The sequence below is a fragment of the Haliotis asinina genome, chromosome 7, assembly GCF_037392515.1.
Source record: "Haliotis asinina isolate JCU_RB_2024 chromosome 7, JCU_Hal_asi_v2, whole genome shotgun sequence".
NCBI lineage: Eukaryota > Metazoa > Mollusca > Gastropoda > Lepetellida > Haliotidae > Haliotis > Haliotis asinina.
In genome coordinates this window covers 380,092-407,943 of record NC_090286.1, presented here as the reverse complement: position 1 = coordinate 407,943, position 27,852 = coordinate 380,092, and the positions used below count along the sequence as shown (strand labels likewise).

The window sequence follows — 27,852 nt, the reverse complement described above, 5'->3', positions numbered from 1 at the left end:
AAGTGTTAGAAGTTCATATACCAAAACAAATCTGAAGTATTCTCCATTATCTTATACAGTTTGATATAACAGTGTAGTTGACTGTACCATAACATGCAGTAATTATGTTTATAACTGGAATGTATATTTCTCGTTGATAATTTGATGCTATGATTATTAGTGTACAAAATATATATAGTTTTTTTGTCCATAATATACATTCATATGTACAGGATGTACATTTCCGCACCGTATATGCAGCGATGTGTGTCACCTCATAGACATCTAGGTTGCATGCCACTACAGTGAGTTGTATGATCTTGAACAGATGTTAGACTCCTTGTCACCTCATCTAACTGTAAAGCTACATGAAGCATGAGGACAAGTTTATGGATATACAACTTCTTTATTCAGTATGAACGACTTTTTTCAAGCACTAGAATTTGTGTTGAAACGTCACCTATACGGAATAAAGAAGTTGTGTGTCCATGAAACTGTCATTCTTCATCTTCTCCTCATCTTCAACTTCCAGAAGGCACATGAAAGAAGCAAAGCTACATGTACTGTTGATGATCTCTGTGTTCATACGCTAAATTGTTTCCCTTTTTGTTACAGTGGGGCGTACTTCATCGGGGAAGGAATGTCAAGTGATGAGGAAGGTTGGTTCAAATGTTTTACCAGGGTGGTTGTTGTCAATTGTCTTGTCAGTCATCGAAACTTCAGGAGTTCCGGCTTTTTTCATGAATCTGTTTCAGACAGGAAAAGAAGAAAGAAAGAAACTGAGGAAGGTGATGGTGAATAATGAAGGCATATGTCTTCAGTTCACGGTTGAGCACATCCGTGCTCTTGCTGTTGTTCACTGGATTGTCGAGTCCAGATGTGATTTTTTTCTTTTCAGATTACCGCCATACAGCTGAAATATTGCTGAGTCTGGCGTAAAAGTAAAGAGAATAGACACCAATCCTATATCTCCACAACAGTTTGACAATGCTGACATTGCTATTGGTGGCAAGTTTTTGGAGTGTTCAAACCCACAAACTAAAATTTGACATGTGTTGACAAACTTGCTGTGTGAAGGCTGCTTAGCCTTTGTGCATAACCAAATCCTTTTTTTTATTTGATTTGAACATAATTTGTTGATGTTCTTGGTCCAGGACAAAAGAAGCTGTGATGTTAGTGTTCAGGAAATCCAACTGTCAGGTTTACAGATTTACGTAATGTTTACTGATTTATTAACATTAGCAACATGACATAATTGTTGTAATGCTTTATGTTTAATTGGATCATCCAAAAGTAAGGTCACACATGTTTTTAAAAAGTTACACCTAGATAGATTGTGTCAGGTGCTGTATGGCACGTTTGAAAGAAAGAATTTCTGTTGCTGCTCACACACTTCAACTTGCACATGTAATCATATATGACTTAATGTTAATGCATGTGAAACTTTATTATAATTCAGAGGCAATACCAAGGTATTGTAAATGTATATCTGAATGATAACTATACCTACATCAATAGAACACATTATTATTTGCCAGTAGTATATTACTGATATGTTGATCCTGGTCCTGGTGTTGGATCACAGACTGGATGTGATGGTTGGTTTGCCAGCACTGCACATTTTTCACTAATGGTGTTGAAGCTGGAGATAATTTGCTTGACTCTCCTCTCTCACTCACAGATTGTAATGGATTGTATTAGTATTGGTAGTCTGGCTGCTGTGATTTTGTTGAGATTTTCCTCATCTCTGCAGATTCCCCATCCAGAGGTCGGCGAGGTGGACGTGCCAGTAAGCCAAGGAGGAAACGAAATTCAAGTGGTGGTCGTAGAGACAGCAAAGCAAGCACTGACAACTCTCCAGTAATAGTAGAGGGACATGATGGTGATGAGGATGAACCTGGGTATGATCAGGATGATGATGATGATGGGCGGCGGCGACGCAGCACTCGGCAGAGGAAGATGACTTTTGATACACTGAACCAGAATTTCTTGGATAAGGCCGTTGTTAGCGCCAAAGATAAGGATGAAGATGATGATGGGAGGGGGAAAAAGAGGAGGAAAACAAGTTTTATGAAACCAGTGGAAAAGGAAGAGGTATGATGTACATGATTTAGAACACAGGGAATACCTCCCAAAAAGCAATTCAGACTTTAGAAATACAGTTTACTTAACCCCTGACTATATTGTAATAAGGTACAGTTTTGCCTGTTTAGGCAAAGCTTGAAGGTGCCTGCCATAAGGTTAATGATAAGGGTTAACTGCCCTCTTCAGTGTTTTTATTGCTTATGAATGCTGTTCATGAAAGTTTTTCTTGTAGAGGAAAGTGTTGTACAGGAAAAGGGTTTACTGCACGTATAAGTTTTCTTCTATCGAAGTTAATATGGTCTGATGTATGCCTCTTTCTAGAAGTGTTGCCAGAGCTGATAGGCTATATGACATGTAAACAAAATTCTTTTTGACTTTATAAAGTCAGTGAAACATTCTGACAAGCTTAAATGGTTAATTATGATTTCATTGTGTCAAATAGTTTTAATAAAGCAGTGAAAGATGATGAAATAAATATATAGTGTGAACTCAAAAGTCACTGTTTGAATGCTTATCCAACTCTGGGCACTGCGTGACAGTGTTATCTACAACATGGTAAGGAAGGTTCTCCTCTCCCTACAGTATTCTGACATGTACAGTCGGGTCAAGAGGCAGCGGAAACATGTGGAGCGTGACATGTACGGTGTTCCAATACAGGGCTCTGACTCAGAGTCAGGAGGTTAGTGAAGAATTTTATAAAGTTAAATGTTGGTTTTTCCTTTGTAAAACTTACATACGTAAGACAAGACAGTATAATGTTTGAAACTTGACAGACTGTGAGTAATTGTGGATAATCTCTTACTTAAGAACTAGATCCTGTCCATGGTGTTACTCCGTGTATTACAAAACATAACCTTGTGTGTTGCTCCTGCTCCACAGACACCAATGATGAACAGGAAGGAGATGGGACTCCAGTACAGCCACAGAAGAGATCGTATTTCCTGCGTGAACACAAACCTAGAACACAGCTGTTTGAGGCACCACCTATAGGTTAGTTTGTGTGCATCATTTGCTGTTTTGTGTCATCAGTCTTGGCCATGCTTACTTGTTGGTAATATTTTCAGAAGGATGTGAAATGTTTTTCACCCAGGTCCTTCACAAACATTCTGTTTTTGCCAGTAATGATTGAAATTGATAACATTGATACTACCAGTAATGATTGAAATTGATAACATTGATACTACAGACCAAATAGACGTAAAGGGCAAGTTTAGACAAAAAGTAAGCCTTTATTTCTTGCACTTTTTAGCACCAATATTTACCTAGTACTTTCACAGATATCACAAGTAACTTATCCTGGAAGATTTGAATTAAAATTGGTCTTAATAACTCATGCTTGTTGTGAGAGGCGGATAACAGGATCAGGTGGTCAGCCCCGCTGACTTGGTTGACACATGTTATTGCATCCCCATTCTGGTCTTCTTTACTGACCACTGTCATTTAGTTGGAATATCAGCGCTCCCTTTCATAACGCTAGACTGCCATGTTGATGTATATTTGTTTCAGAGAGTCAAAAAAAGAAACAACAATCACTGTTCCGTGAAACCCCACCAAGGTCAACGAGAAGACTTGACAGTCACCAAACATATCAATCTCCAGCCCACAGGAAGAAAATTGTCAGGTACAAGAAATATTTACAAGATCGTATTACGCTCAGTCTGAAGTCATACTAATTAATGTGCTCTTTCTAATTGTAGGATTAAGAAGTTAAAACCAGAAATTGGTGACAGGCACTTATTGTTGGAGATAGTGTTATAGCAAGTATGTGTTGCAGGACACAGGACTGTAACCTATTACCCCAGTATGTGTGTTAACTCTACAATGCATTCATTCCAGGAAACGACAAGCATTCCATGTTTCTAGTTCAACTTCTTCATCAGAGAGCATATCCAGTGATGAAGAGAGATTTCAGAGACGTAAAGCCAAGAGCATGGCTCGTTCAAGGAACAGGTATCACAAAACTGTCTTTGTGATATATTTCACAAAAATAAATGATCCAGTGAGGGAATTTCTAGCAACGAATGTTTGTTTCAAAGAGTTTATGGTGAGATTTGCTGAACTGTTGGCAAGAAGTTTGGTGAATAATATAATGAAATACAGATGTAAGTGAAGGTATACAAGTTATTCTATTAGGTCCAGATTGGGTAATATCAGGGTATCTGATTGACAATATACATCTGTAAGATTCACTGCTGATATTGCTTGTTTTCTGATTGCGCTAATGTTTTGGCACTTGAGTGAACTGAAGTGTAACCAAGTATAACCATACATTAGTCCAAGGTTATTCACTCAGTTTGATGGGATGATGTTGTCTACCTAGGTGTCTGCCTATGAACTTGAAGCCTGAAGATCTACAATCTGGAGTTGTCAAGGAGAGGTCAAAGATTGGAGCAAGTTTGGCTGATGTAGACCCAATGAATATAGATAGATCAGTAAGTATCACTCTGGGCTGTTTCTTCCTCAACGTGAAATTTGATTGCAGCCACTAACATGTTGGTGTCTGATTGCACCCACCAACATGATGGAGTTTGATTGCACCTACTGACATTATGTTGTTTGGCTGCACCTACAAACCTGTTGGTGTTTGATTGCACATACTAACGTGATGGTGTTTGATTACACCTACTGATATGTTGATGTTTATTTGCAATTAGTAGATGGTTTTGTCAAGATTAACAACAATCTGTAGTTTCAGGAGTTGCAGTTTATTTCAAATAGAACACAAATTATGCCAATTTCACACCTGTCTGTGTGTTTCTCAACATAGATTACCTCAAAGTTCCCTTTGCGTTCAAGGGAGTGTTTACTTCTACTGGTCAAATGGCTGATTTGGTCAGGAATAAATTACTCATTTCTGTTACAATGATTGATATGGTTATCCAACCTCGAAGATGGTTTACTGTATATATGCTGTACAATTGGGGCTTCTATTAAGATGCAGTCACATCTTTGTTTACAGATCACTTGGCATTTGCTCCAATATATGTCTGACATTAAACAGGAAAATCTGTCTAGTAAATGTATACTTCAGCGGCTTCCTGATCCTTTGAAATGTTTACTCAGTGTCATAGAAAATCAGTTGTGCACAACTTCAGCATTTGATAGCTCTACTCATAACTGTTTAAAATATGAACTGATTTCTGATGTCATGATTGATGTTAATACTTTCCTAAACAGGTTCTCTTGTGTCTTTGTACAGGTGACCTTTGAAAGCATAGGTGGCTTGGGCAAACATATACGTGCCCTAAAAGAAATGATTGTGTTTCCTATTATGTATCCTGAGATCTTTGAGAGGTTCAAGATTGCACCACCAAGAGGAGTACTTTTTCATGGCCCTCCAGGTCAGTACACCCTCTCAGCTGCACCCTCACCAATACCCTTTGACTGATACACCTTTATTGATACATCCCCTCACTGCACCCTCCCTGCTTCACTGTTAGTTCCTGGTATATCGTGACTGTATCACCTTTGCTGATACATCCCCTCACTGCACCCTCCCTGCTTCACTGTTAGTTCCTGGTATATCTTGACTGATACACCTTTACTGATACATCCCCTCACTGCACCCTCCCTGCTTCACTGTTAGTTCCTGATATATCGTGACTGTATCACCTTTGCTGATACATCCCCTCACTGCACCCTCCCTGCTTCACTGTTAGTTCCTGGTATATCGTGACTGTATCACCTTTGCTGATACATCCCCTCACTGCACCCTCCCTGCTTCACTGTTAGTTCCTGGTATATCTTGACTGATACACCTTTACTGATACATCCCCTCACTGCACCCTGCCTGCTTCACTGTTAGTTCCTGGTATATCGTGACTGTATCACCTTTACTGATACATCCCCTCACTGCACCCTCCCTGCTTCACTGTTAGTTCCTGGTATATCGTGACTGTATCACCTTTGCTGATACATCCCCTCACTGCACCCTCCCTGCTTCACTGTTAGTTCCTGGTATATCCTGACTGATACACCTTTATTGATACATCCCCTCACTGCACCCTCCCTGCTTCACTGTTAGTTCCTGGTATATCGTGACTGTATCACCTTTACTGATACATCCCCTCACTGCACCCTCCCTGCTTCACTGTTAGTTCCTGGTATATCGTGACTGATACACCTTTCCTGATACATCCCCTCACTGCACCCTGCCTGCTTCACTGTTAGTTCCTGGTATATCGTGACTGTATCACCTTTCCTGATACATCCCCTCACTGCACCCTCCCTGCTTCACTGTTAGTTCCTGGTATATCGTGACTGTATCACCTTTACTGATACATCCCCTTACTGCCACACCTTCACTATTTTAACTTTTCTGCTACACCTTGACTGATACAGCCTCCCCACTACACACTGACTGATGTAACCTTCCTGCTAAACTAAACTCACTTACTCACCCACTCACTCACTGTTACTTCCTGCTACACCTGGACTGTTACACCTTCACTTATGCATCCCCTCACTGCACCTTCCCGGCTTCACTGTTACTTCTCGCTACACCAGGGCCCCGTTTCACAAAGCTCTTGTAAGCCTAAGATCTCGTAACTATTCTCGTAGCATCCGTATCTCATGTTACAGTGTAGGAGGCATAATGGCTATGAGAAAACTTATGAGATCTTTGGCTTATGAGAGTTTCGTGAAACGGGGCCCTGGACTGTTCACTTATGCATCCCCTCACTGCACCTTCCCGGCTTCACTGTTACTTCCTGCTACACCTGGACTGTTACACCTTCACTTATGCATCCCCTCACTGCACCTTCCCGGCTTCACTGTTACTTCCTGCTACACCTGGACTGTTACACCTTCACTGATACATCCCCTCACTGCACCTTCCTGGCTTCACTGTTACTTCCTGCTACACCTGGACTGTTACACCTTGACTGATACATCCCCTCTCTGCACCTTCCCGGCTTCACTCTTACTTCCTGCTACACCTGGACTGTTACACCTTCACTTATGCATCCCCTCACTGCACCTTCCCGGCTTCACTGTTACTTCCTGCTACACCTGGACTGTTACACCTTCACTGATACATCCCCTCACTGCACCTTCCCGGCTTCACTCTTACTTCCTGCTACACCTGGACTGTTACACCTTGACTGATACATCCCCTCTCTGCACCTTCCTGGCTTCACTGTTACTTCCTGCTACACCTGGACTGTTACACCCTCACTTATGCATCCCCTCACTGCTCCTTCCCAGCTTCACTGTTACTTCCTGCTATACCTGGACTGTTACACCTTCACTGATACAGCATCACTACTACACACTGACTGATACAACCTTCCTGCTACCCTTGGACTGATACAAACCTCAAACTTGATACAACCCTGGACTGATGCTACACCCAATACTTCCCTACCACACCCCGGTACACCCTGACTGATACAACTTCCCTACCACACCCTGGTACACCCTGACTGATACAACTTGCCTACCACACCCCGGTACACCCTGACTGATACAACTTCCCTACCACACCCTGGTACACCCTGACTGATACAACTTGCCTACCACACCCTGGTACACCCTGACTGATACAACTTCCCTACCACACCCCGGTACACCCTGACTGATACAACTTCCCTACCACACCCTGGGACACCCTGACTGATACAACTTCCCTAACACACCCTATTACACCCAGACTGACAATACTTCCCTACCACACCCCGGTACACCCTGACTGATACAACTTGCCTACCACACCCCGGTACACCCTGACTGATACAACTTCCCTACTACACCCCGGCACACCCTGACTGATACAACTTGCCTACCACACCCTGGTACACCTTGACTGATACAACTTCCCTACCACACCCCGGTACATCCTGACTGATACAACTTGCCTACCACACCCTGGTACACCCTGACTGATACAACTTGCCTACCACACCCTGGTTCACCCTGACTGATACAACTTCCCTACCACACCCCGGTACATCCTGACTGATACAACTTGCCTACCACACCCTGGTACACCCTGGTACCCATCCCAGCTACCCTGTCCTGGTACACCCTGGTACCCATCCCAGCTACCCTGCCCTGGTACACCCTGGTACCCATCCCAGCTACCCTGCCCTGGTACACCCTGGTACCCATCCCAGCTACCCTGCCCTGGTGTTTGTCCTCTAGCTGGTAAAACCATCAATATACAGAATAGTGTAGTTGTGTTCATCCTCTGGTACAAACATCAATATACAGAATAGTGTAGTTGTGTTCATCCTCTGGTACAAACATCAATATACAGAATATTGTAGTTGTGTTCTCCTCTGCTACAGTCATCTATATCAGGGGTTCAAAAATCCCATCGCCTGACGTCCGGGACAAGTCAGTTTTCATTTCAGACTATCAATTAATGGTATCTTACTTGTCTGTGGACTACTAGATAATTTCCACTTATGGTTTCAAACTGAAAGTAAACTTGGATTTCATTTCATATCTGATCATAATGTGGCTATTTCATTTTGCAGTAATAATAATTTAGAGCTATCGTTCTTTGAAATTCAACACTCTTTGATAAATAGCCCAGTAAACACTAACATCAAATATTGTGTCATAAAATCTTGGCAACTGGAAATTTAGTCAGGACAAGTAACTTTCTTGAAGTCACTTGCCTTGTGGCAAGTGGCTTTTTTAAAAAAAATTGAACCCTGTCTATATACAGAATATTGTAGCAGTGCTCTCTACTACTGTCATCAATTTACAGAATAATGCAGTTGTGTATTCCTCTTATAGGAACAGGCAAGACCTTGATTGCGAGAGCTCTTGCTAATGAATGTAGCTCCTCTGACAGAAGAGTGGCTTTCTTCATGAGGAAAGGTGCGGACTGCCTTAGTAAATGGGTGGGAGAATCAGAAAGACAGCTTCGCCTGCTGTTTGATCAGGTAAATATTCTTTTGAATTCACAAGATATCTTGTTAGTTGTATCAAGCATAGAAACTATACATCCAGCAGTTGAAACTAGTCAGTACTGAAAACCTGCCTAACTTTCAGTCTCCAGTGGTGTACAGTCATTCCCAGATAAACACACTGTCCATGTTCATTACACTTGTGTATACATGGAAGTGATTATCATAGAGAGGTCCATTGTGTTTCTGGAATTCCTGTGATGTTTTCATAACATACCTATTGAAGAAGGAATCAGACCACATGGCAGAATCCTGCTCTCCTGTTTCCTTTTATGGGTCACATTTCTGGTAGATGCACATGAGATCTTTATCAGTAGCTTTATGACATAATCTTGATTGTGTTAGATGTAATTCTGGTTGCTTTACATGAACTGCAGTTACCAACATGAAGGATGCACTGCTTGTATTTTGTTCTGACATGAAGGAAGATGTTTTTCATACATATGTTTTCATTCATCATTTGAGAATGGTTTGCACAACAAGTAGCGAGGTTGAATATTCTCTTATATACCATAGACTTGCCTGCTGACGGTAATGTTCATAGAACACCTGACAGACTCTATACAGGTCTGTTTTCTTCCTAGGCTTACCAGATGCGTCCTTCCATAATTTTCTTTGATGAGATTGATGGCCTTGCCCCGGTACGCTCGAGTCGGCAGGACCAGATTCACAGTTCAATTGTATCGACCCTGCTTGCACTCATGGATGGCCTTGACAGTAGAGGGGAAATAGTTGTCATTGGTGCTACCAACAGGATCGACTCTATCGACCCAGCACTGCGAAGGCCGGGCAGGTTTGACCGGGAGTTCCTCTTCCCATTGCCCTCTCATTCAGCAAGGAAACAGATCCTGAAAATTCACACAAAAGCATGGAGTCCCAAGTTGGCTGACGGCTTTGTCACAGAACTAGCACAGAGATGTGTGGGTAAGATGATCATGAGTCTGTGTAGGTTCAGTGATGACAGCTACAGCGTATTTGCTGGTTATACTCTTGACATTCCAAGGTAATTCTCATCCAACACTGCATTCTGGAAAACTGGCCAAGTTTGGTTGACACCACCAGAACTGGCCAGGAATTCAGTCACATTTAGATAATATACACAGAGGAACCTTTTATCCTCTCTGGCATACCATGCAGGGGGCCATATGGATGCCGTCTTGTCTGGCTGTCCGTCCGTCCGTTATCACTTTGTCTCTGGAGCATAACTAAAGAAATGTGTAATAGGTTTAGACCCAAAGTAGTAGATATAATAGACAGAACCTATGGTTGTGCCTTTTGCTATTTACAGATTTTTGACATTTTAATTTTTTTGGTTTCCATGGAAACGTATTGGCCTTGGTCTAATGAGAGGGGTGGGCTTTGTTCCTGGAGCATAACTCAGAAAAACTTTCCATATTTCCACGTTATAACAAACTGAGTAATGAAGTTGTGCCTTTTGCTATTTACAAGTGTTTGGCATTTTTATTTTGTTCGTTTCCATGGTTATGGTGTGAACTTTGTCTAATGGCAGGGTGGGCTTCGTTTCTGGAAAAATGTTCTAAAAAAAATGTTCAATATTTTTCTGCAAAACTTGGTACTTATATCTTATATCTATCAGAACCTAAGTGCTACCTTTTGCTTTTGTCTCAAAAGGGTGGGGTGTGTCTTAACATCTTTTAGCAAAACTTGGCAGCTATGTGAGGCAGACCCCAAAGTGGTGCCTTTTGGCAGATTTTTGGCAATTTTATTTTTCTGGGTTTCCATGGAAATGATTTGGACTTAGTTTCAAGAAGGAGGGATTGGCTTTGTTTCCTGAGCATAACACAAAAACCATTTGATTTCTTTCAACCAAACTTTGCAGATATGTGAGGCAGATCTTGAAGTGGTGCCTTTTGCTGTTTACAGATATTTGACAGTAATATTTTTCATTATTTCGATGGAAACGATTCGAATTTAGAAAAACATCAAGTAACTGTCAGGTGATATGATATGTTCTTTCAAATGTTAAATGTGGACTCGGGGGATGTGTCATCTTCTGATGGTTCTTGTTACAATGTCCAAAAACGTGTTACATTTACAATTGCAGTTTTGTTGGTAGATTTAAATTGTTAATGATTTACTGAAACGTTTCTGAAGAAAAGATTTCTCATACCCATGCTTCTGCAGCAGGCCCACACTGGAATTGTCAAAGGAAGTTAGGATAGCTACAAGATGATTGCTTGTCTTGTATATTGCTGTGTGAAAAAGTGATGGGGTACTGGTATGTTTGATTTGCAGGCTATTGTGGTGCTGACTTGAAAGCCCTGTGTACAGAGGCAGCTTTGCATGCCTCCCGGCGACGCTATCCACAGATTTACACCAGCAATGAAAAGCTGCAGCTCAATGTCTCTTCTATACATGTCTCGGCAAAGGACTTCTTCAAAGGCATGCAGGCTATAGTACCAACTGCACAACGATCTGTCTCATCACCATCTCGATCTTTGACTTTCGCTGTGGAGCCACTGTTAAAACGCCAGTTCCAGAAAGCACTGAGCTTGCTACAGGATGTATTTCCAAGTGTGCTGTCTTCTCTTGCATCTCTCGACATCCCTGGTAAGATGCCATACATATTGTAAATTAGGAAGTAACCCTAACCCTAATCCTGACATCCCTGGTAAGATGCCATACATATTGTAAATTAGGAAGTAACCCTAACCCTAACCCTGACATCCCTGGTAAGATGCCATACATATTGTAAATTAGGAAGTAACCCTAACCCTAACCCTGACATCCCTGGTAGGATGCCATACATATTGTAAATTAGGAAGTAACCCTAACCCTAACCCTGACATCCCTGGTAGGATGCCATACATATTGTAAATTAGGAAGTAACCCTAACCCTAACCCTGACATCCCTGGTAAGATGCCATACATATTGTAAATTAGGAAGTAACCCTAACCCTAACCCTGACATCCCTGGTAAGATGCCATACATATTGTAAATTAGGAAGTAAATCATGGATGTGGGTGTCCCTTGCTTGCATGAATAAAAGTACACATTTTATAAGTGGATATTTTGATGCACAATGGTGTATTAAGTTCACTGTAATGAAAGGAAATAGTGACACATATTACAAGGTTTGTAATTAAAGGACAAGTTTACAAAAAAACAAACCTATTCTCCTTGCTTTTTTTCCGAAAAGAAGTATTGCCCTATTACTTTCATTGCCAGAGCAATGGACGTGTGCCCTTCTCTCCAACCCTTTACTTCTATGTTGAACAAAATTTATGAACAGAAGCAGAAATTCCCTTTTCTTCAGGATTGTGATTGATAGTTGATGTTTATCAGCTGTTTTGATAGGTGCATAAAGACAGTGCATCGTAAGTTAATCAAACGCCAAACTTAGTTATTTTAAGTCAGTGGTTTTAACATGGAGAGTGAGCACCAAACATTCCACTCGAGTTCACACTTTTGGTTCTAAATGATGGCTACATTCACTTGAAATGGAGTTTGTGCCCAGTGAAGTTGGAACTGGAGTAAATGTCAAGCATGACTGCCGCTGAAATGAATTTATGCAAAGAATCTGAAATTTTAGTGTAGTCTACAGGGATTGGGATGGAGAACTTTGACAATGGGAGATTTTCAGGATTATAGGCCATTTACTGAATTTAGAATCTTCGTATCAATAGTAACCGTCACACTTTTGATAGGCCATTTTTCATTCTAATGTGTAAAATGACCCATGACCCTTGCCATTCTGAATCACTGTGTCTGGTCTGTTCATGTGCAATGAACAAAGGCCTCAATGTCATAACATTCTTATCCCGCGTAACATGTTTTGTGGAGGGTATTCTAAGATGCTTAGGTGAAAGATCAAAGGCGCCGACGATACTTTATCAGACGATAATGTGTACTCTTTAGCATTGCGTCACAATGTGTTGATGTCACTGCGCCATTCCAGTCTGCCCCCTCTCGAACTTTTTCACATTACGTCATAATGTAACCGTCGTCACGATGGATGTCAGGGTCATCGCCTTGTACAGCCTTCCACAGTAAACTGCTTTATTGCATCCTGTTTCTTGGTTTGCAGTTGCATCACACAGCTAGCATCACTGGTGGAAACATTACGTTTATGTTTTCCGAAGGATAAAATGTCTCATAGTTTAACTAAAAATTTTACAGAGCCATGGTAATGTTGACAATGTTTACATTCCCACAATGCAATCGTGGAATGTCGCATGACTAGTCAGCTTTAGCTGAATGTACTGGTCGTTGGTAGTAGAAATGAGACGGTCATTTTGCCTTATATGGTTTAAGAGAATCACAGATGTAATTAAAATGATCTAGAGAAGATATTTAACCCGAACATAAACCTTCACCAAACTGTTCATCTTTTGTTTTTCTAGTAATGTTTGTCTTAACATAGGGGGCTGACACGTCAAAAGAACAGTGCACCAGTTAGCCCTGTGCAAGGATTCTTGATTTAGGTCATCGTTTGTTTTCTGCCTTAGATTATTTGAAATTAGGCATAGAAATTATTAAATACAGCATCTTAGAAAAGAAATACAGTTCATTCTACCACCATGTATAATGTAATAAAGCACACTTTCGCCCTGAACTGTTATATCGTTAAAGCACTAGGACTCAAGCGTCCTCGTGTTTTAACTATAATAGTTCAGGGCGAAAGTGAGCTTTATTACACTATACATGGTGGTAGAACGAACTGTATTTCTTAATTAAAATGTGCTCAGTCCATCCTTGCACATTTATCTCTTCCTGAGCAGAACTTTAAAACCTTTTAATATTTCTTCACCATACGTGGCACATAGATAGCTATGTTGGTGTACTGGTGCCTTTTGGTAGTTTTGGAATTCTGACTAAAATATTTTTGGTGTTTCCATGGCACCAAGCTGAAATAGGTGGTTATGCCCCGTTCAGTAGCAGAACTTTTAAAACCTTTCATAATTCTCCTACTTTTCTATATGCACACCAAAACATTTGGTGTAATAATAACTTGTAGACATAGTCATGAAGGACATTTTGCTTTAGTGGGGGATATTGATGACTTTTTTTCTTGTTCATGATTTCCATGGAAGCGATTCGAACTTAGTCTAAAAATACATCAAGTAACTGTCAGATGATTTGTCCTTTCAAATATGTGAGGTCCGGGGGGATATGTCATCTTCTGATGACGCTTGTTGTAATTTATCACTTTCTTGGTTTCCATGGAAATGATTCAGACTCGAAAACTGTTCAATATCTTTAAAAGGAAACAACAGATAAATGAGACAGGTCTTGAAGTGGTGCCTTTTGCCATTTGCAGATTTTGGGCACTTTCATTTTTCTGGGTTTCCATGGATATGTTTCGGACTGTTTCTCAAATGGGTTTAGGTGGGCTTTGTTTCCTGAGCACAAGTCAGAACCATTTAATTTCTTTCAACCAAACTTCGCAGATAGATGAGGCCTATTACAGATATTTGGCATTTTTATTTTTCATTATTTCAATGGAAACAATTGGAACGTAGTCTAAAAAAACATGAAGTAACGGTCAGATGATTTGCTCTGTCATGTGTGAGGCTGGGGGGAATATCTGGTCTTATGGCCCTTGTTTTCTTCATCTACTTCACGAAACTAGGAACCTGAATCACTTATCAAGTAGTTCCAAGATAGTGTGCTGCATGTGGGAATTATGTGGAATATTATCTTTTCTGAAGCGACAGTGTTTGGGTTTCACTTACTTTCAAGCACATTTTTTGGTGAAGTGTCAACATTTGCACTATTTTGTGTTCATTGCTTACAGTAATCCTTGAACTGTCGGCTGGACACATTTATGATATCTTAGTTAGATATTAGGAGTGATTGGATAATGATTGATAAGTGAATTCTTACTTCACACTAAGTACTCAGATTTGGTTCCCTTTACCACTGTATTTCAAAACATGCTCACTACAGATACGGTACATGTTTTTACATGAAATTTTCTTAATTGCATTTAGATATATGTACATCTCAGTTTCTGTAAATAGTTTCGTCATCTTCTTCATCTTGTGTCAGCATTTTTAACATGATTGTGTCTGGTTTTTTTTCAGAGTATTGGTGTGATTGTTCATGAGTGTTAACTTGAAATTTTGCAGCCACCAATTCCCAGGCTGAGAATCAAAAAGGGGAGGTAACCCTGGATGAGTTAGCCAGTGATGATGATGAAGAAATGCCATCAATCTACGAAAAGTGTCGAAATCGAAAGCGATCGAGTCTGGAACCTCCTATCCCTGATCATGCTCCAGCTTATCTCAACTTTGGCAGGTTAGCTATTCAATATGGGTTACTGTCTCACCATTGTTCAGAGTGATCATTTGATTTGCTGATTTGTAATCCTTGGTGAAATATTATGGTTGCATTGATGCAAGTTAGAGACTGAAATGTACACTGGATCTCAGAACATATGTGGTAATAGGAAGTACAAACTCAGGGAAACTCTTGTGGGGGCATTCTGCACAGCCAGGAGGTTTGCTGAATCAGAAACATGCCTTCTTTCTATTCTGTCGTGTCCCGTCCACCAAAAAACACAAAAAATTCATTCACTGAGTTACCAGAATAATTACTGTGACATGGATTTTGATATTGCCAATTCTTTTTGAGAAGTCTTCCTTGGGGTACATTTTTATGTCTATTAGAAATTCCTACGACAGTTATAACTATATAATATTTTGTAATAAAATATTTACTAAACAAAAAACTCCTTTTTATCCCCTGCCATGGAGAAGTGGAATTTTTGGTGGGAGCGATGGGCCTTGTTTCCAGAGCACAACTCGGAAACCAGTTCAAATCTTTCAACAGATCTTGGCAGATATATGAGACAGATCTTGAAGTGTTGCCTTTTGCTGTTTACAGATATATGGCATTTATATTTTTCATGATTTCCATGGAAATGATTCAGATGTCAAAAAAAGAACATCAAGTGACTGTCCTTTCAAATATGTGGAGGTTGGAATGATATGTCATCTTCTGATGACTCTTGTTACAAAATATTGTTACAACTGTTGTAGGAATTTTTGATGGACATAAAAATGCTTATATGTTTCCCAAAGAGGACTTTCTTTTAAGAATTCATAGCCCCTACAACCCGTGAAGGTCCTGGGGTAGAATAGGCCTTCAGCAACCCATGTTTGCCATAAAAGGCGACTATGCTTGTTGTAAGAGGTGACTAACTTAATCGGGTGGTCAGGCTCGCTGACTTGGTTGGCACGTGTCATTGGTTCCCAATTGCACTGATCGATGCTCATGTTGTTGATCACTGGATTGTCTGGTCCAGACTTGATTATCTACAGACCGCCGCCATATACAACATATGGTCAAATGCAACATATGTCATATTCGGGATTTCACTTTCTTAGTGAAGTACAAATAATTATTCTAGTACTGTTTTGGTTGAGTCCCATCCAGAATTCGAACACGCAACCTCAGAGTCAGGCACCTAATCGCCAGCACACTATGTGGAAGTCGCGGTGGCTGAGCGGGCTAGGCGGTTGACTTTGTGTGCTGGCGATTAGGTGCCTGACTGAGGGTGCGGGTTCGAATCCCGGATGGGACTCCACCAAAACATTACTAGAATTTGTACTTAACTAAGAAAGTGAAATCCCAGATATGACACATGTTGCATTTGACCACTTTCTAAATTGCATCGTGTAATCACGCCTCCATATAGCTGGAATATTGCTGAGTGAGGCGTATAACTAAACTCACTCACTCACTCATAACTCCTGCAGGTCTGTATAAGTTTGTTTTTCAAGTGCACATATTGACAAAAACATGGTTTTGGTGTTAGTCTTATGGTGGGACAGGTTTTGTTTCCAGAGAGAACTCAAAAACCGTTCAATATTTTTGTGCAAAACTTGGTAGATATATCAGTCAAAACCTGAAGTGGTGCCTTTTGCTATTTACAGGTTTTTTTGATTTATTATTTTCTTGGTTTCCGTGGAAACGTTTCGGACATAGTCGCAAAAGTGAGAGGTGTGTTTCGTTTCCGGAGCACAACTGGAAAACCATTTAATATCTTTCAAAAAATCTTGGCAGATATATGAGACAGATCTTGAAGTGGTGCCTTATGCTGTTTACAGATATATGGCATTTATATTTTGCAATTCTTCCATGGAAATGATTCAAACTTAATCTAAGAAAACATCAAGTAGTCAGATGATTTGTCCTTTCAAATATGGGGGGCCGGGGGGGATATGTCATCTTCTGATGACCCTTGTTATCTTTTGATGTACCCTGTTATGTAAAGTGTTGAGAGTCTGATTTTGAATTCAGAGGTGTATTTGTTCCAGATTACAATATTTGTTCCAGATTACAACATTTGTTTGATCAATTTTGCCATCAGCTTTTGTGAATGTCATACTTTGCCTTTCACACATAAAACAGCCGTCTATGCTGTGGTTAACAGAAGAATATGAATATGCATGTACACAAGGGAGGTAATTTAGAATAAACCTTGAATTAAACTTGCATTTTGGAATTAAGGAAACATTTTAAAGATCCTGGGTCTGTGTTTACATTGAACACATGAATGTTACTTGAAAGCACCTGTTATGCCAAGCACAACAAAATGATTGTGTGATACATATTGTGGTATGAATGAAGTTCAGTTTACTAATGTACAAGTGCTAGTGTGCATTCTTAGTTGAAATCCAGTGTGTGTATTTTTCTCAGACAATCCTACCAGGTTCCAACAACATATCGGCCAAGACTGTTATTATGTGGAAGTCGTGGGCAGGGACAGACATCTCATCTTGGACCAGCTATTCTCCATCACTTAGAACAGCTGCCAGTGCAAGTTCTGGACCTACCCACAGTGTATGCAGCTTCTGCCAAGACACCAGAAGAGTCGTGTGCTCAGGTACTTCAGCATCTCATGGTTGTGGCCAGAGAAGAAAGTGACTGAGATGTCCGTAATAGCTGGAATTCCTTCCTGAGCTTAAAGCGTCCCCATGTACCTGACTATGATGGGGGCCGATAGTTAAAGGTCACATGCAACCAAAAAATCAAACATAATTAAAACACATATATCACTTATTCATGACATATAATATACACTGCTCCTTTTAAAAAAACAAATAAACACAATTATAAGCGTACAATCGCGATTCAAAAGTGCAATATTTTGTACTTGGGCTTACTTCCCCCGAAACGAAGCCCTCGGGAGACCGAACCCAGCCATAGCGGGTGGATATGCACTCAAGTGCAACGAAGGCTTCCGATTGGCTGTTTCATTTGCTGATATGCTAGGTTTCATTGTGTGTACAGAAAGATGATCTGTTTGATGGGCATTTTAGAAGTATAGCCAGTCACCAGAAAGTAAAATTCTTTATGGATAACAACTTCTTTTAGTGTACTTGATCCGTCGTTTCAGTATGGATTCATATACAATTGTCAAACAAAATCATATACACTAAAAGAAGTTGTTATCCATGAAGAATGTATATAGAGATGTTGGGTTTGGAAAATACATATTCTCTGAATTTGCGCTCTATCCAATAAAAAAATCATGTCAGTAGAGATAGTAAACTACTGCGCGGCTGGAATCTGTCATTCGTCCAAGTACAAGGCAGGACTTGAAACTGACAAGAGTTTGCACCAGTTTCCGTCAGATCCAGTCATCCGAAAAAAATGGCTGTAGTTTGTTTGCAACCCACAGACATAAAAACATGTCATGTGTATCACACATGCCTAATTACATAATGTGGCAGACACGGGACTCGGGTGCACGAGTCATAAATCAGCTTATTTTCTTTATGTCGTATAGTCTGATAGGTGTTAAGTTCAAATCGCACGTGGTCAATGACTGAAGCTGTGTATTGCATGTTGTCTTTAGCAGACAGACAGGCAGACATATAGGTGTGAATAAACCAGACACTGAGCTTTCTCTGTGACAGAGACTGCTCACCACAATCAACATGTTTTTTTTACGTAACGAGCAGATTATTTACTTGTTTGTGTACACAACCAAGATTAGACTACTGCTCACGACCTCAGTATGCATACTGTTTCAAGCTCCGCGAATCTATTCACTGCGCATGCGTTATGGACGCAGCGCAGCACAGCTGTTGAAACCAGTTTTCCCCCCAGCGCTGGGGGGAATTTAGTGAAACGTTTGAACTCCTTTTTTTTTCATCACGTTTTTTCAATTTTATAGATTGAATTGGCATTTTTTATTATTCGTTTCGGTAATTGCATACCAAAAGGTACCAGAATCTGCAAAGTTGTGTTTTACGTTGCATGTGACCTTTAACTATAGCCTGTCTTATATTACAGATGTCTGTGGCTAATGGTTCTCTTACTGATATCATGCTGACCATTTCAGATGTATGACACATGAAATGGTGGTGTGTAATCTGGCCTGGATGGATGGATGGATGGATGGATGGATGGATGGGTGGGGGTCTATGATCCTTGGAGGTTTCTCTTGGAGAAATTGTAGGGAGTTCTAGACTTTCATCCTTTCTTTTGAACTGATATAAAAGACATTAGGGGATTATTTCTACCATATTACATATCACCTTACAGCTGACATTTTCTTGTGTTTTGTCTGGTTTTTGTGTAAAATCCAAGAAAATGAAAATGTTTCTTTATATGTTTCCGAATATTCAGTTGAAAGTTCATGTCATTTGTTAACAACGTCGATATACCTGAGGAGTTGTATTCCTAATGTGTTGCAGGTATTTCGTGAGGCGCGGCGGTCTTCCCCCAGCATTGTGTACATGCCATATGTTGACCAGTGGTGGGAGGTGCTCAATGACACGCTGCGGGCCACATTCCTCACCATGATCCAGGATCTGGATCCGACCACACCTATCCTTATCTTGGCCACCAGTGAGGTCCCTTACCCACAGATAGACAGCTTGGTTAGTTTGTTTGTCTTCAATTTTCGGATGTGGAGTATTATTATAACTTGTTGTACTTTGTGTAATTGTTGGCAGTTTTCAGAGCCAGAAGTGCCAAATAGTTTACAGTCAACTTGCCCTTAGAAGCAACTTTTCTATGCTAAACAGACCTGCCCAGAAGATGACTATCATGCATGCCTTTATTATTGTAAAAGTGACAGTAATGTGTAGCTTTGGTCAGGCAATCTGTTATTTTGTTTGTCAGTGTTGAAGTCAGAAATCATTTCTTAAATTACATTTGCGACATCATTCCTCTGTGTACTTGCTCCGTTACTTTTCAGGAATGGACCGGTATGTACCAATTTCAAATTAAGGACTTTGTTTCGTCATTTTGACATTTACGGTCATGTGACCAATATTGGCGCCAAAACATCGAGGAAAGGGAGGGTACTCATGTGCGAGTGTGAAATACAGTTCGGTCTACGACCATATATAGTGTAATAATGCACATTTTCGCCCGGAACTGTTATGATGCAGGCGTCCTCGTAATTGTGAAAATGTGCTTTATTACCCACATGGTCAACGTATGGGTAGTTGCTTACTAATATTGTACGTGAAACGAGTGTTGTATTGTGTTGACCTGTGTTGTAACAGCTTGACTGGAGATTATGACTATTTGACTGGATAACAGGTGACCTCTCAATTACGTCATGTTGTGATGGAACTATGTTTCCGTTCATAACACACATGTGAATTCAATCATTCTACAACTTACATGCATTGTGTGAATGTAAATATTGTGAATGTTTCCATGTTGCTGTTTGATTATGAGTCAAACTGAGACATATCCGTTGATAAACATAAATGCAATGTTTCCACCAGTGATATTAGCTAAGTTTGCTAAGACGCACTGTAGACCAAGTAATGGGGTGCTACGGAGTAGTTTACTACAGGAGCTTTTCAAGGCAATGACAACTGACATGTCGTCAGTTGCCAAAGGGGTAGAAATAGTGGTGTCATCACAATGTGACGTCATGCAAATAGTGTTCACAGTATGACATTCTTCCGCAACATCTTTCTGAAACTGGTTTCAGTTTGAAACCTTAAAAATAACAAAAACACCTTATTTTGTCAGTTTAATGCCTATATAACATGGATAATAAAGAAAATATCACACAAGGTCCCATTACATACGAAGTATATGAAAGGAGTGTCCTTCCTATGGTATCTGACTGAGCAAAAACTGGTCACTATTGTGTTGAATTCATTGTAATAGTTCAAGGTGAAAGAGTGCTTTATTGAACAGCTAGACTGAACAGTATTGCTTCATCAGTATCATGTTTTGAACATTTGAGATTATTCTTAGGCTTTAGGACTTAGCAGATTAATTTCTCCCTGGCATGTAATTCAGGGGGATATGGTGGTTGCCTCATTGGTCTGTCTGTCCATAATTATTTTGTTTCTGGAGCATAACTCAAAAACTGTTAAATATTTTTAGACCACCATGGGCAGACATAACAAACTGAAGCTAAGGTTCTTCCTTTTCTAATTGCACATTTTAGGCATTTTTATTCCCCTGGCATGTTATGCAAGGAGACCTAGTCGTTGCCTCATCTGTCTGTCTGTCCGTCCATCCGTCCGTCTGCCTGTCCATACTGTGTCAGGAGCATACCTCAAAAACTGTTCAATATTTTTAAACAAAAGATATGTCAATCAGAACCTAGAGTGGTGCCTTTTGCTATTTTCAGGCTTTTTTCACTTATTATTTTCTCAGTTTCCATGGAAATGGTTTGGGCTTCGTTTCCGGAGCATAACTCGAAAAACTTGAGGCAGATCTTATAGTGGTGCCTTTTGCTATTTGCAGATTTTTGTCATTTTTATTTTTCTGTGTTTCCATGGAAACAGGCATTAAAGGGGCACAGATGCAGAGCAATTTCCGTGGACTGGTGGTTTCATTTGTTATTGTTTTTCTCCCGTGGGTACCCGGACGATATCCCAGAATTCATGACTGGTTTGTGATCTCTGCTGTGCCTCCCATATGTGCAATTGATAGTTTATGTGTAGACTGATCAACAAAGATGAAGTCATTTTACTTTGTTTTTTATGAAAACAAATCAAACACCTTGAAGTTTACTCATCTGCCAGTGATATAAAAAAAGAACATGTTAGGACTGAAAAATAACAAAGTAAGTGTAGGTCTTTATATTTTGTCTTATAAACCTAATTAGTTCCTTGTCACATTTGTATGCATCTTGAAAGTTAATGAAAAAAACCCCACACGGTCTGCTTATACTTACAGTGAATTTCTAACATGATTATATAATATCTAAACATTGTACAGATTGCCAACATGAATCATATTTGACACAAGCCCTATTCGCAACCTAGTGTATGTTTTCTGTAATACAATACAGTTTCTGTTGAATGCTACAAAAAATAAATTTTAACAAAATGCAAATATTAAATTTAAGACAGACGAAAGTTATAGCAACAATGTCAGACTATTACCTCGTTCAGGAATGTATCCATCAATATCACATAAAAGAACGATATTCCATTCATCTGTAGCTGTTCCGGCTCTATGTCTTGTGTCTTTCAACAGTCTAATATGAGAAAAAGTGACACATCGTTAGAGAAATTTTCACACTGGTGTATACATAATCTCACTGGTCACCCAGGACAGCACACCTTGCAACTAACTGTATGATGTCCGCCATTAGTTAGCCAATAATGAGCAACAATCAATCAATCAAGGCAGTGGCGGTAAATTCTTTGTAGGAAGTATGTTAAGAATGAAGATTTTATGGATATCAACTTCTTTATGAGAGAACACAACGTTTCGGAGTTAATGCTTACTCCTTCATCAGGTGTAAGGAGTAATGAAGGAGTAAGCATTAACTCCGAAACGTTGTGTTCTCTCATAAAGAAGTTGATATCCATAAAATCTTCATTCTTATGTATTTACACTTCTAAATGACATTCAAAGACAGGAAGTATGTTGTTTTACACTTGTACTTTACGACAGGGTGTATTCAGAATAGATTATGTAAATCTACACTCATAAACACTGCCTTTTTGACAAATCTGTTGTGGAGGTAATTAATCAGTGTGTTATCGCTTACTCCTTTGATCGATGTTTGTTTTTGTAACTCAGCTGATAAACCCTCTTGCATCACTTACATGCACATATTACATAATTTACAATACATTTGCCACTACAGACCTTAATTTATAATGTTGAGTATTTACTCCAGACAGGAGAAATGCCAAATAGGAACCTAGGTTGAATAATTTTAGTGGTGTTACCACTATTTATACCCGTTGTAAATTCATTAACTGACCATCATGTGAATGATGACAAATAACACGTGTAGGTTCACACCACCAAACGCGAGTTACAGCAAGGAAGATGTAATCTCTGTGTCGCATGCAGCCTGAAAACACTTTTGGGCCGAAACTGTTTTCAGGATACCAACAGAACTTTGTTGTTACATAAGAAATGCACAAAAGTATTTGCTATGTACTTGGGTAAATAGGTATCATCTTTTTTTTCATGTAAGAAAATTTTCAGATTTCTCTACCAGTGGCAAAGTCGTTATTAGTTTACGAATTCAGATATATCGGGTGTGTGTTTTTATTATCATACATAATAAACCAGGGTCGTAGCTACCAACATTTACGTATGATGTTTGCTATGACTGCTGGGCCAAACCTAAAGACTATAAAAATATAAAGCTTTGCAATCTTTCAGACTTATATGAAACAAATGGCTTGCTACGTGTATGTAGACATCATATTTTCACATGATTAAATATCGAGGTATATATAGGATCAAAGTGGATCTGTCACTATACCATCCAGCATCAGAAAAAAACTACACTGCCGGGATATTTTGTTACAATCAGATAAGGAATACCATGGCTATTTATAAATAACAGCATGTGATGGGCATCCGGCCTCCTCACTTTTTAGGGTGAAGAAATTCTGCTAATGTGGACAGGAGCCCACTCCCTTTGTCCGTCACGGTCGAGGGAGTGGGTGCTGATCAATTTGCTGCTTGGTTTCGTAATTAGACCGTTGGTGAGAAACATTATTCGCTCCACATCAGTGCCCCTTTAAGTCTCGAAATTGATGGATGGGCATCATCTCCAGAGCATAAACCATTTGATATCTTCCAACAAAACTTGGTAGATATATGAGGCAGATCTTGAAGTAATGTGTTTTGCTGTTTACAAATATTTGGCATTTGTAGTTTTCATTATTTCCTCAGAAATGATTCAAACTTAGTCTAAAAAAACATCAAGTAACAGTCAGAAGATTCGTTCTTTGAAGTATGTTGTGGATGGGGGATATGCCATCTTCTGATGACTCTTGGTAGCCAATCTGATCACATGATATGTTCATATGTCCTTGTTTACAGCTTCAGCTTCTGTTTGACTCTCATGGTGGCGAGGTCCTGGAGATGCGAGACCCCCAGGCAGATGAACGAAGAGAATACTTCAAGGATCTTCTTCTCAATCAAGCAATCCGACCTCCACCCCTCAAGAAGCAAGCAGGTATGGTCATTAGACGCAAGAACGAGTTGTCTTTGCCATCCTAACTGAATGCATAACCGGAGTATAAGAGACTAATTAGGTAATCAGTTCTTTTCTGATCAAGATCTGAACTGATCCTCATTTTAACCTGTCATAAATGCATGCTCAATGGCTGTTTGTTCCTTTCTAGTGTAGAACTGAACCAAGCCTTGCTACTGCTACATACACTGATGGCCCCTCTGCTGCACCTACTACCCTACTTTGTGTTGTTTTTCTCACTTTGTCTGTGTTTGCTTGTCTTGTGGTAGGCAATGAGACTCTGCGAAAGTTGCATCTTAAGCTCAGAGCAAAGTCACCATTGTTGAAACCCTCTGAGGTTGAGGACGGTATGTACTTGAGGATGTTAAGAAACCCCGAGTTGAGTTTGCTGTTGACAAGTTTGCCTGATGCACTTTTCTCTGTGATCCTTCGACCAATTAAAAGGGAAAAAATGTTTCTTGTGAATTTATCGGTCATTTAGACCTTGCCACCTGGTTATCTAATTGTAGTTCTGTGAATTTCAAGAATTTATTGATGAGGTCTTTCTTTGATGTAGCCATCATGCATTGGTTGCCAAAGAATTCATGTTTTTTACTGACATGCCAAATATAATTGGTCAGGAAAATCTTCAAATGAGAAACATTATGAAACTTTATTGGTTGTATTGATCAGCAAGTAATTCAGTAGTTTGTGATTTACTTCCTTGTCCCAGAGACATTTGTTACAGTCAAATTTGTACCATACTGTCAGGGCAAGTGACTTCAAGGAAGTAACTTGTCTTGGCTAATTTTCCCTTTGCCCTCATATTATGACACAGTGTTCAATGGTAATGATTACTGGATTGTTTATCGAAGAGTGATAAATTTCAAAGAACGATAGCTCTAAATTATTATTATTGTGAAATGTATCAGCTACATTATGATCAGATTTGAAATGAAATCCAAGTATATTTGCAGTTTGAAACCATAAGTGGAAATTATCTAGTAGTCCACAGACAAGTAAGATACCATTAATTGATTGCCTGAAATGAAAACTGACTTGTCCCGGGTGTCGAGGGATTGGATTTTTTACCCCCTGAGCTTGTCTTTTAAACCATTGGTGATATTTTCTTGAACAATTCTGCAGGTAGCCTACATGGCAGATGTATAGAAATCTCTTGCTTTCTGTCCTCTTGCTTGATATGACCAAACATTTGCTGAGGGTGACATAAAATGTCACCAATCACTTGCTGGAATTTCTTGTGATCAACTGAACAAATGATGTTGTGTATTGCAATTACATCTGTAGTGATGGATTCGCTGTGTGTTTAGCTCTGCGGATGTTGGAGGTCCTACCCAAGGCTCCTCCTCCTGAGCCACCCAAACTAACGGAAGCTGAGTCGAAGAAACTCAAGCAACAGGAGGAGGCCACATTCCGAGAACTACGCATCTTCCTGCGTGATGTCCTCAACAAACTGGGCCGAGATAGAAAGTTCTCCATATTTACTAAGCCAGTGGATGTGGAAGATGTAAGTACTTCTCTCTGCTTTTGTTACCTAGAAACTGGCACCTGAAACAAACTGCAATGACATTCTGATACTAATTGATAATAGTATGTCAGTAAGGGCCTATGTTTAAAGAGTCAGTGTATTCTCCTTGTGCATAATGTTGTGAATAATGTACATGTTAATGGTGTTGGCAACTGTGGTGAAATGAGGCATGTATTGCGGGAAAGAAGATTATCATTGAATCATCTGTTTAGGTTCCAGACTACTATGAGATCATTCAGAAGCCAATGGACCTGTCAACAATGATGTCCAAGATTGATCTGCATGAGTATCAGACAGTTGCTGATTTCCTAGGTGACATCAACCAGATCAGTCTTAACGCTCTTGAGTACAACCCAGACAGAGATCCCTCAGGTACAGAAATCATACTTGTCCAGGGTGTGTCATCTTAGCTTTCTAACTGATGTGGGCTAATGTGACTGAGTGCCACCAGATATTGTTATATTGGAACATCATACTGTACCTTGTTCTACACACATAGTTTTTGGAATGAATTTTTCGACAAATCAGTTTACCTGTGGTATTTTCATTCTGCACTTTCCCACATCCCAACAGGAAGTTAGGTCTTCTGTTTCTTCCTAGTGGTTCTGTCACATAAAGTGAAGGGTTAGATTTTGTCTTCAGCAACACATGCTTTTTGTAAATGACAACTAATGGAATCAGGTGGTCACACTCACTGACTTGGTTTATTCATGTTTCCAAATTATATAGATCAGTGCTTATGCTGTTGATCACTGGATTTCTGGTCCGGAGTCAATTACTTAAGGAACGCTGCTGGAATATTGCTGAGTGTGGCATTAACAAACCATCCAGCCTACCTAGTGGTTCACTAAGTGCTATGAGGATCTGCATGTTGACTGTAGGGAATCTTGTTCACTGTGCACTTGGGAAGCCTTCTTCACGTTTTTTGATAACCATGAAATTACTTAACAAGATTCAAGGAAAAGGTCTTTTATTTCAAACCTATTTCTGATACACATTCAACCTTGGGCAGCTCCTGTCACATCTGATGGAGCTAGAAGTCAGAGTCAGTCCCGGAAAAGTTTGTCACCGAAGAAGTCAGTCATATCTGTGGTTATGAAGCTGTATGGCGATGAAGATGTCTGACCCATCAAAGACAGCTTGTCTGTACTTCTGTCAGCCACCAACACCTCCTCGGATGTCTGCCAAGTTAGAGAGCTAGTCTGTACCTCTGTCAGTCACCAACACCTCCTCAGATTTCGGCCCAGTTGCACAACTTGTGGACTATCACTTTGTTATCATGGATCACCTGAACTCCAGGTGTGCAGCAAGACTGAGTTCATTTCAAGTCAAGTCAAGATCTGTTAATGTTGTTTTGGGATGTCACAGGGAGGCTAACAGGATCAGCTCCAACATTACATGATCTGTAGGCAGCACCACCAACAGGGGGCCTACCACAGTAGTCATCATGCAGCTAACAGTAGGCATTGAGTGCATTGGTTGTATGAGATTTTGTAAGCACTAATAGTATAGATGATAGAGACATCCTTTTCGTGTAGTCATACGGACCATGGTGGATCTTGAGAATGCTGATTATGCTCCATTGGACCTTAGGTCTGAATCCATGAAGGATCTTGCAGACAGACTTGCAGTGCCTCCTTTACTGTTAGAAGAGCCACTGAGGTAGTATTCTAAGAATGATTATCATTGTTGATATTGAGATTCTGTCCCGTAGAGGCACAAGCACACAGTTCAGATACTCTTTCTAGTGCCCTACCACTTGACATAGACATCCTTACGTGGAATCCTAAATGCAGGTTGGCACCTTCAGCATTGAGGACATGGAAATGGCACATGTCCATACAGGGATCAGACAAACACTCCCAGTTATGTTGATGATCCTGTCACCTATAGAACTGCTTGCTCTGATGCTCTGTGGTCAGCAGTTCTA

General features: G+C 40.0%; 1 protein-coding gene across 1 annotated transcript in view; it reads left to right on the top strand.

The window, feature by feature from the left end:
* The window catches only part of LOC137291763 (ATPase family AAA domain-containing protein 2-like), a 56,336-nt gene that overhangs the window by 17,004 nt on the left and 11,480 nt on the right, over positions 1–27,852 (top strand). Inside the window, exons 4-20 of the mRNA XM_067823280.1 lie at positions 595–638; positions 1,733–2,073; positions 2,647–2,743; positions 2,944–3,054; positions 3,571–3,685; positions 3,901–4,014; positions 4,385–4,496; positions 5,264–5,405; positions 8,809–8,957; positions 9,566–9,905; positions 11,238–11,552; positions 15,075–15,243; positions 17,650–17,836; positions 19,656–19,841; positions 24,241–24,376; positions 25,705–25,901; positions 26,135–26,294. Of these exons, the coding sequence (XP_067679381.1) occupies positions 595–638; positions 1,733–2,073; positions 2,647–2,743; positions 2,944–3,054; positions 3,571–3,685; positions 3,901–4,014; positions 4,385–4,496; positions 5,264–5,405; positions 8,809–8,957; positions 9,566–9,905; positions 11,238–11,552; positions 15,075–15,243; positions 17,650–17,836; positions 19,656–19,841; positions 24,241–24,376; positions 25,705–25,901; positions 26,135–26,294 (2,915 nt within the window). The remainder of the gene's footprint in view (positions 1–594; positions 639–1,732; positions 2,074–2,646; positions 2,744–2,943; positions 3,055–3,570; positions 3,686–3,900; positions 4,015–4,384; positions 4,497–5,263; positions 5,406–8,808; positions 8,958–9,565; positions 9,906–11,237; positions 11,553–15,074; positions 15,244–17,649; positions 17,837–19,655; positions 19,842–24,240; positions 24,377–25,704; positions 25,902–26,134; positions 26,295–27,852) is intronic.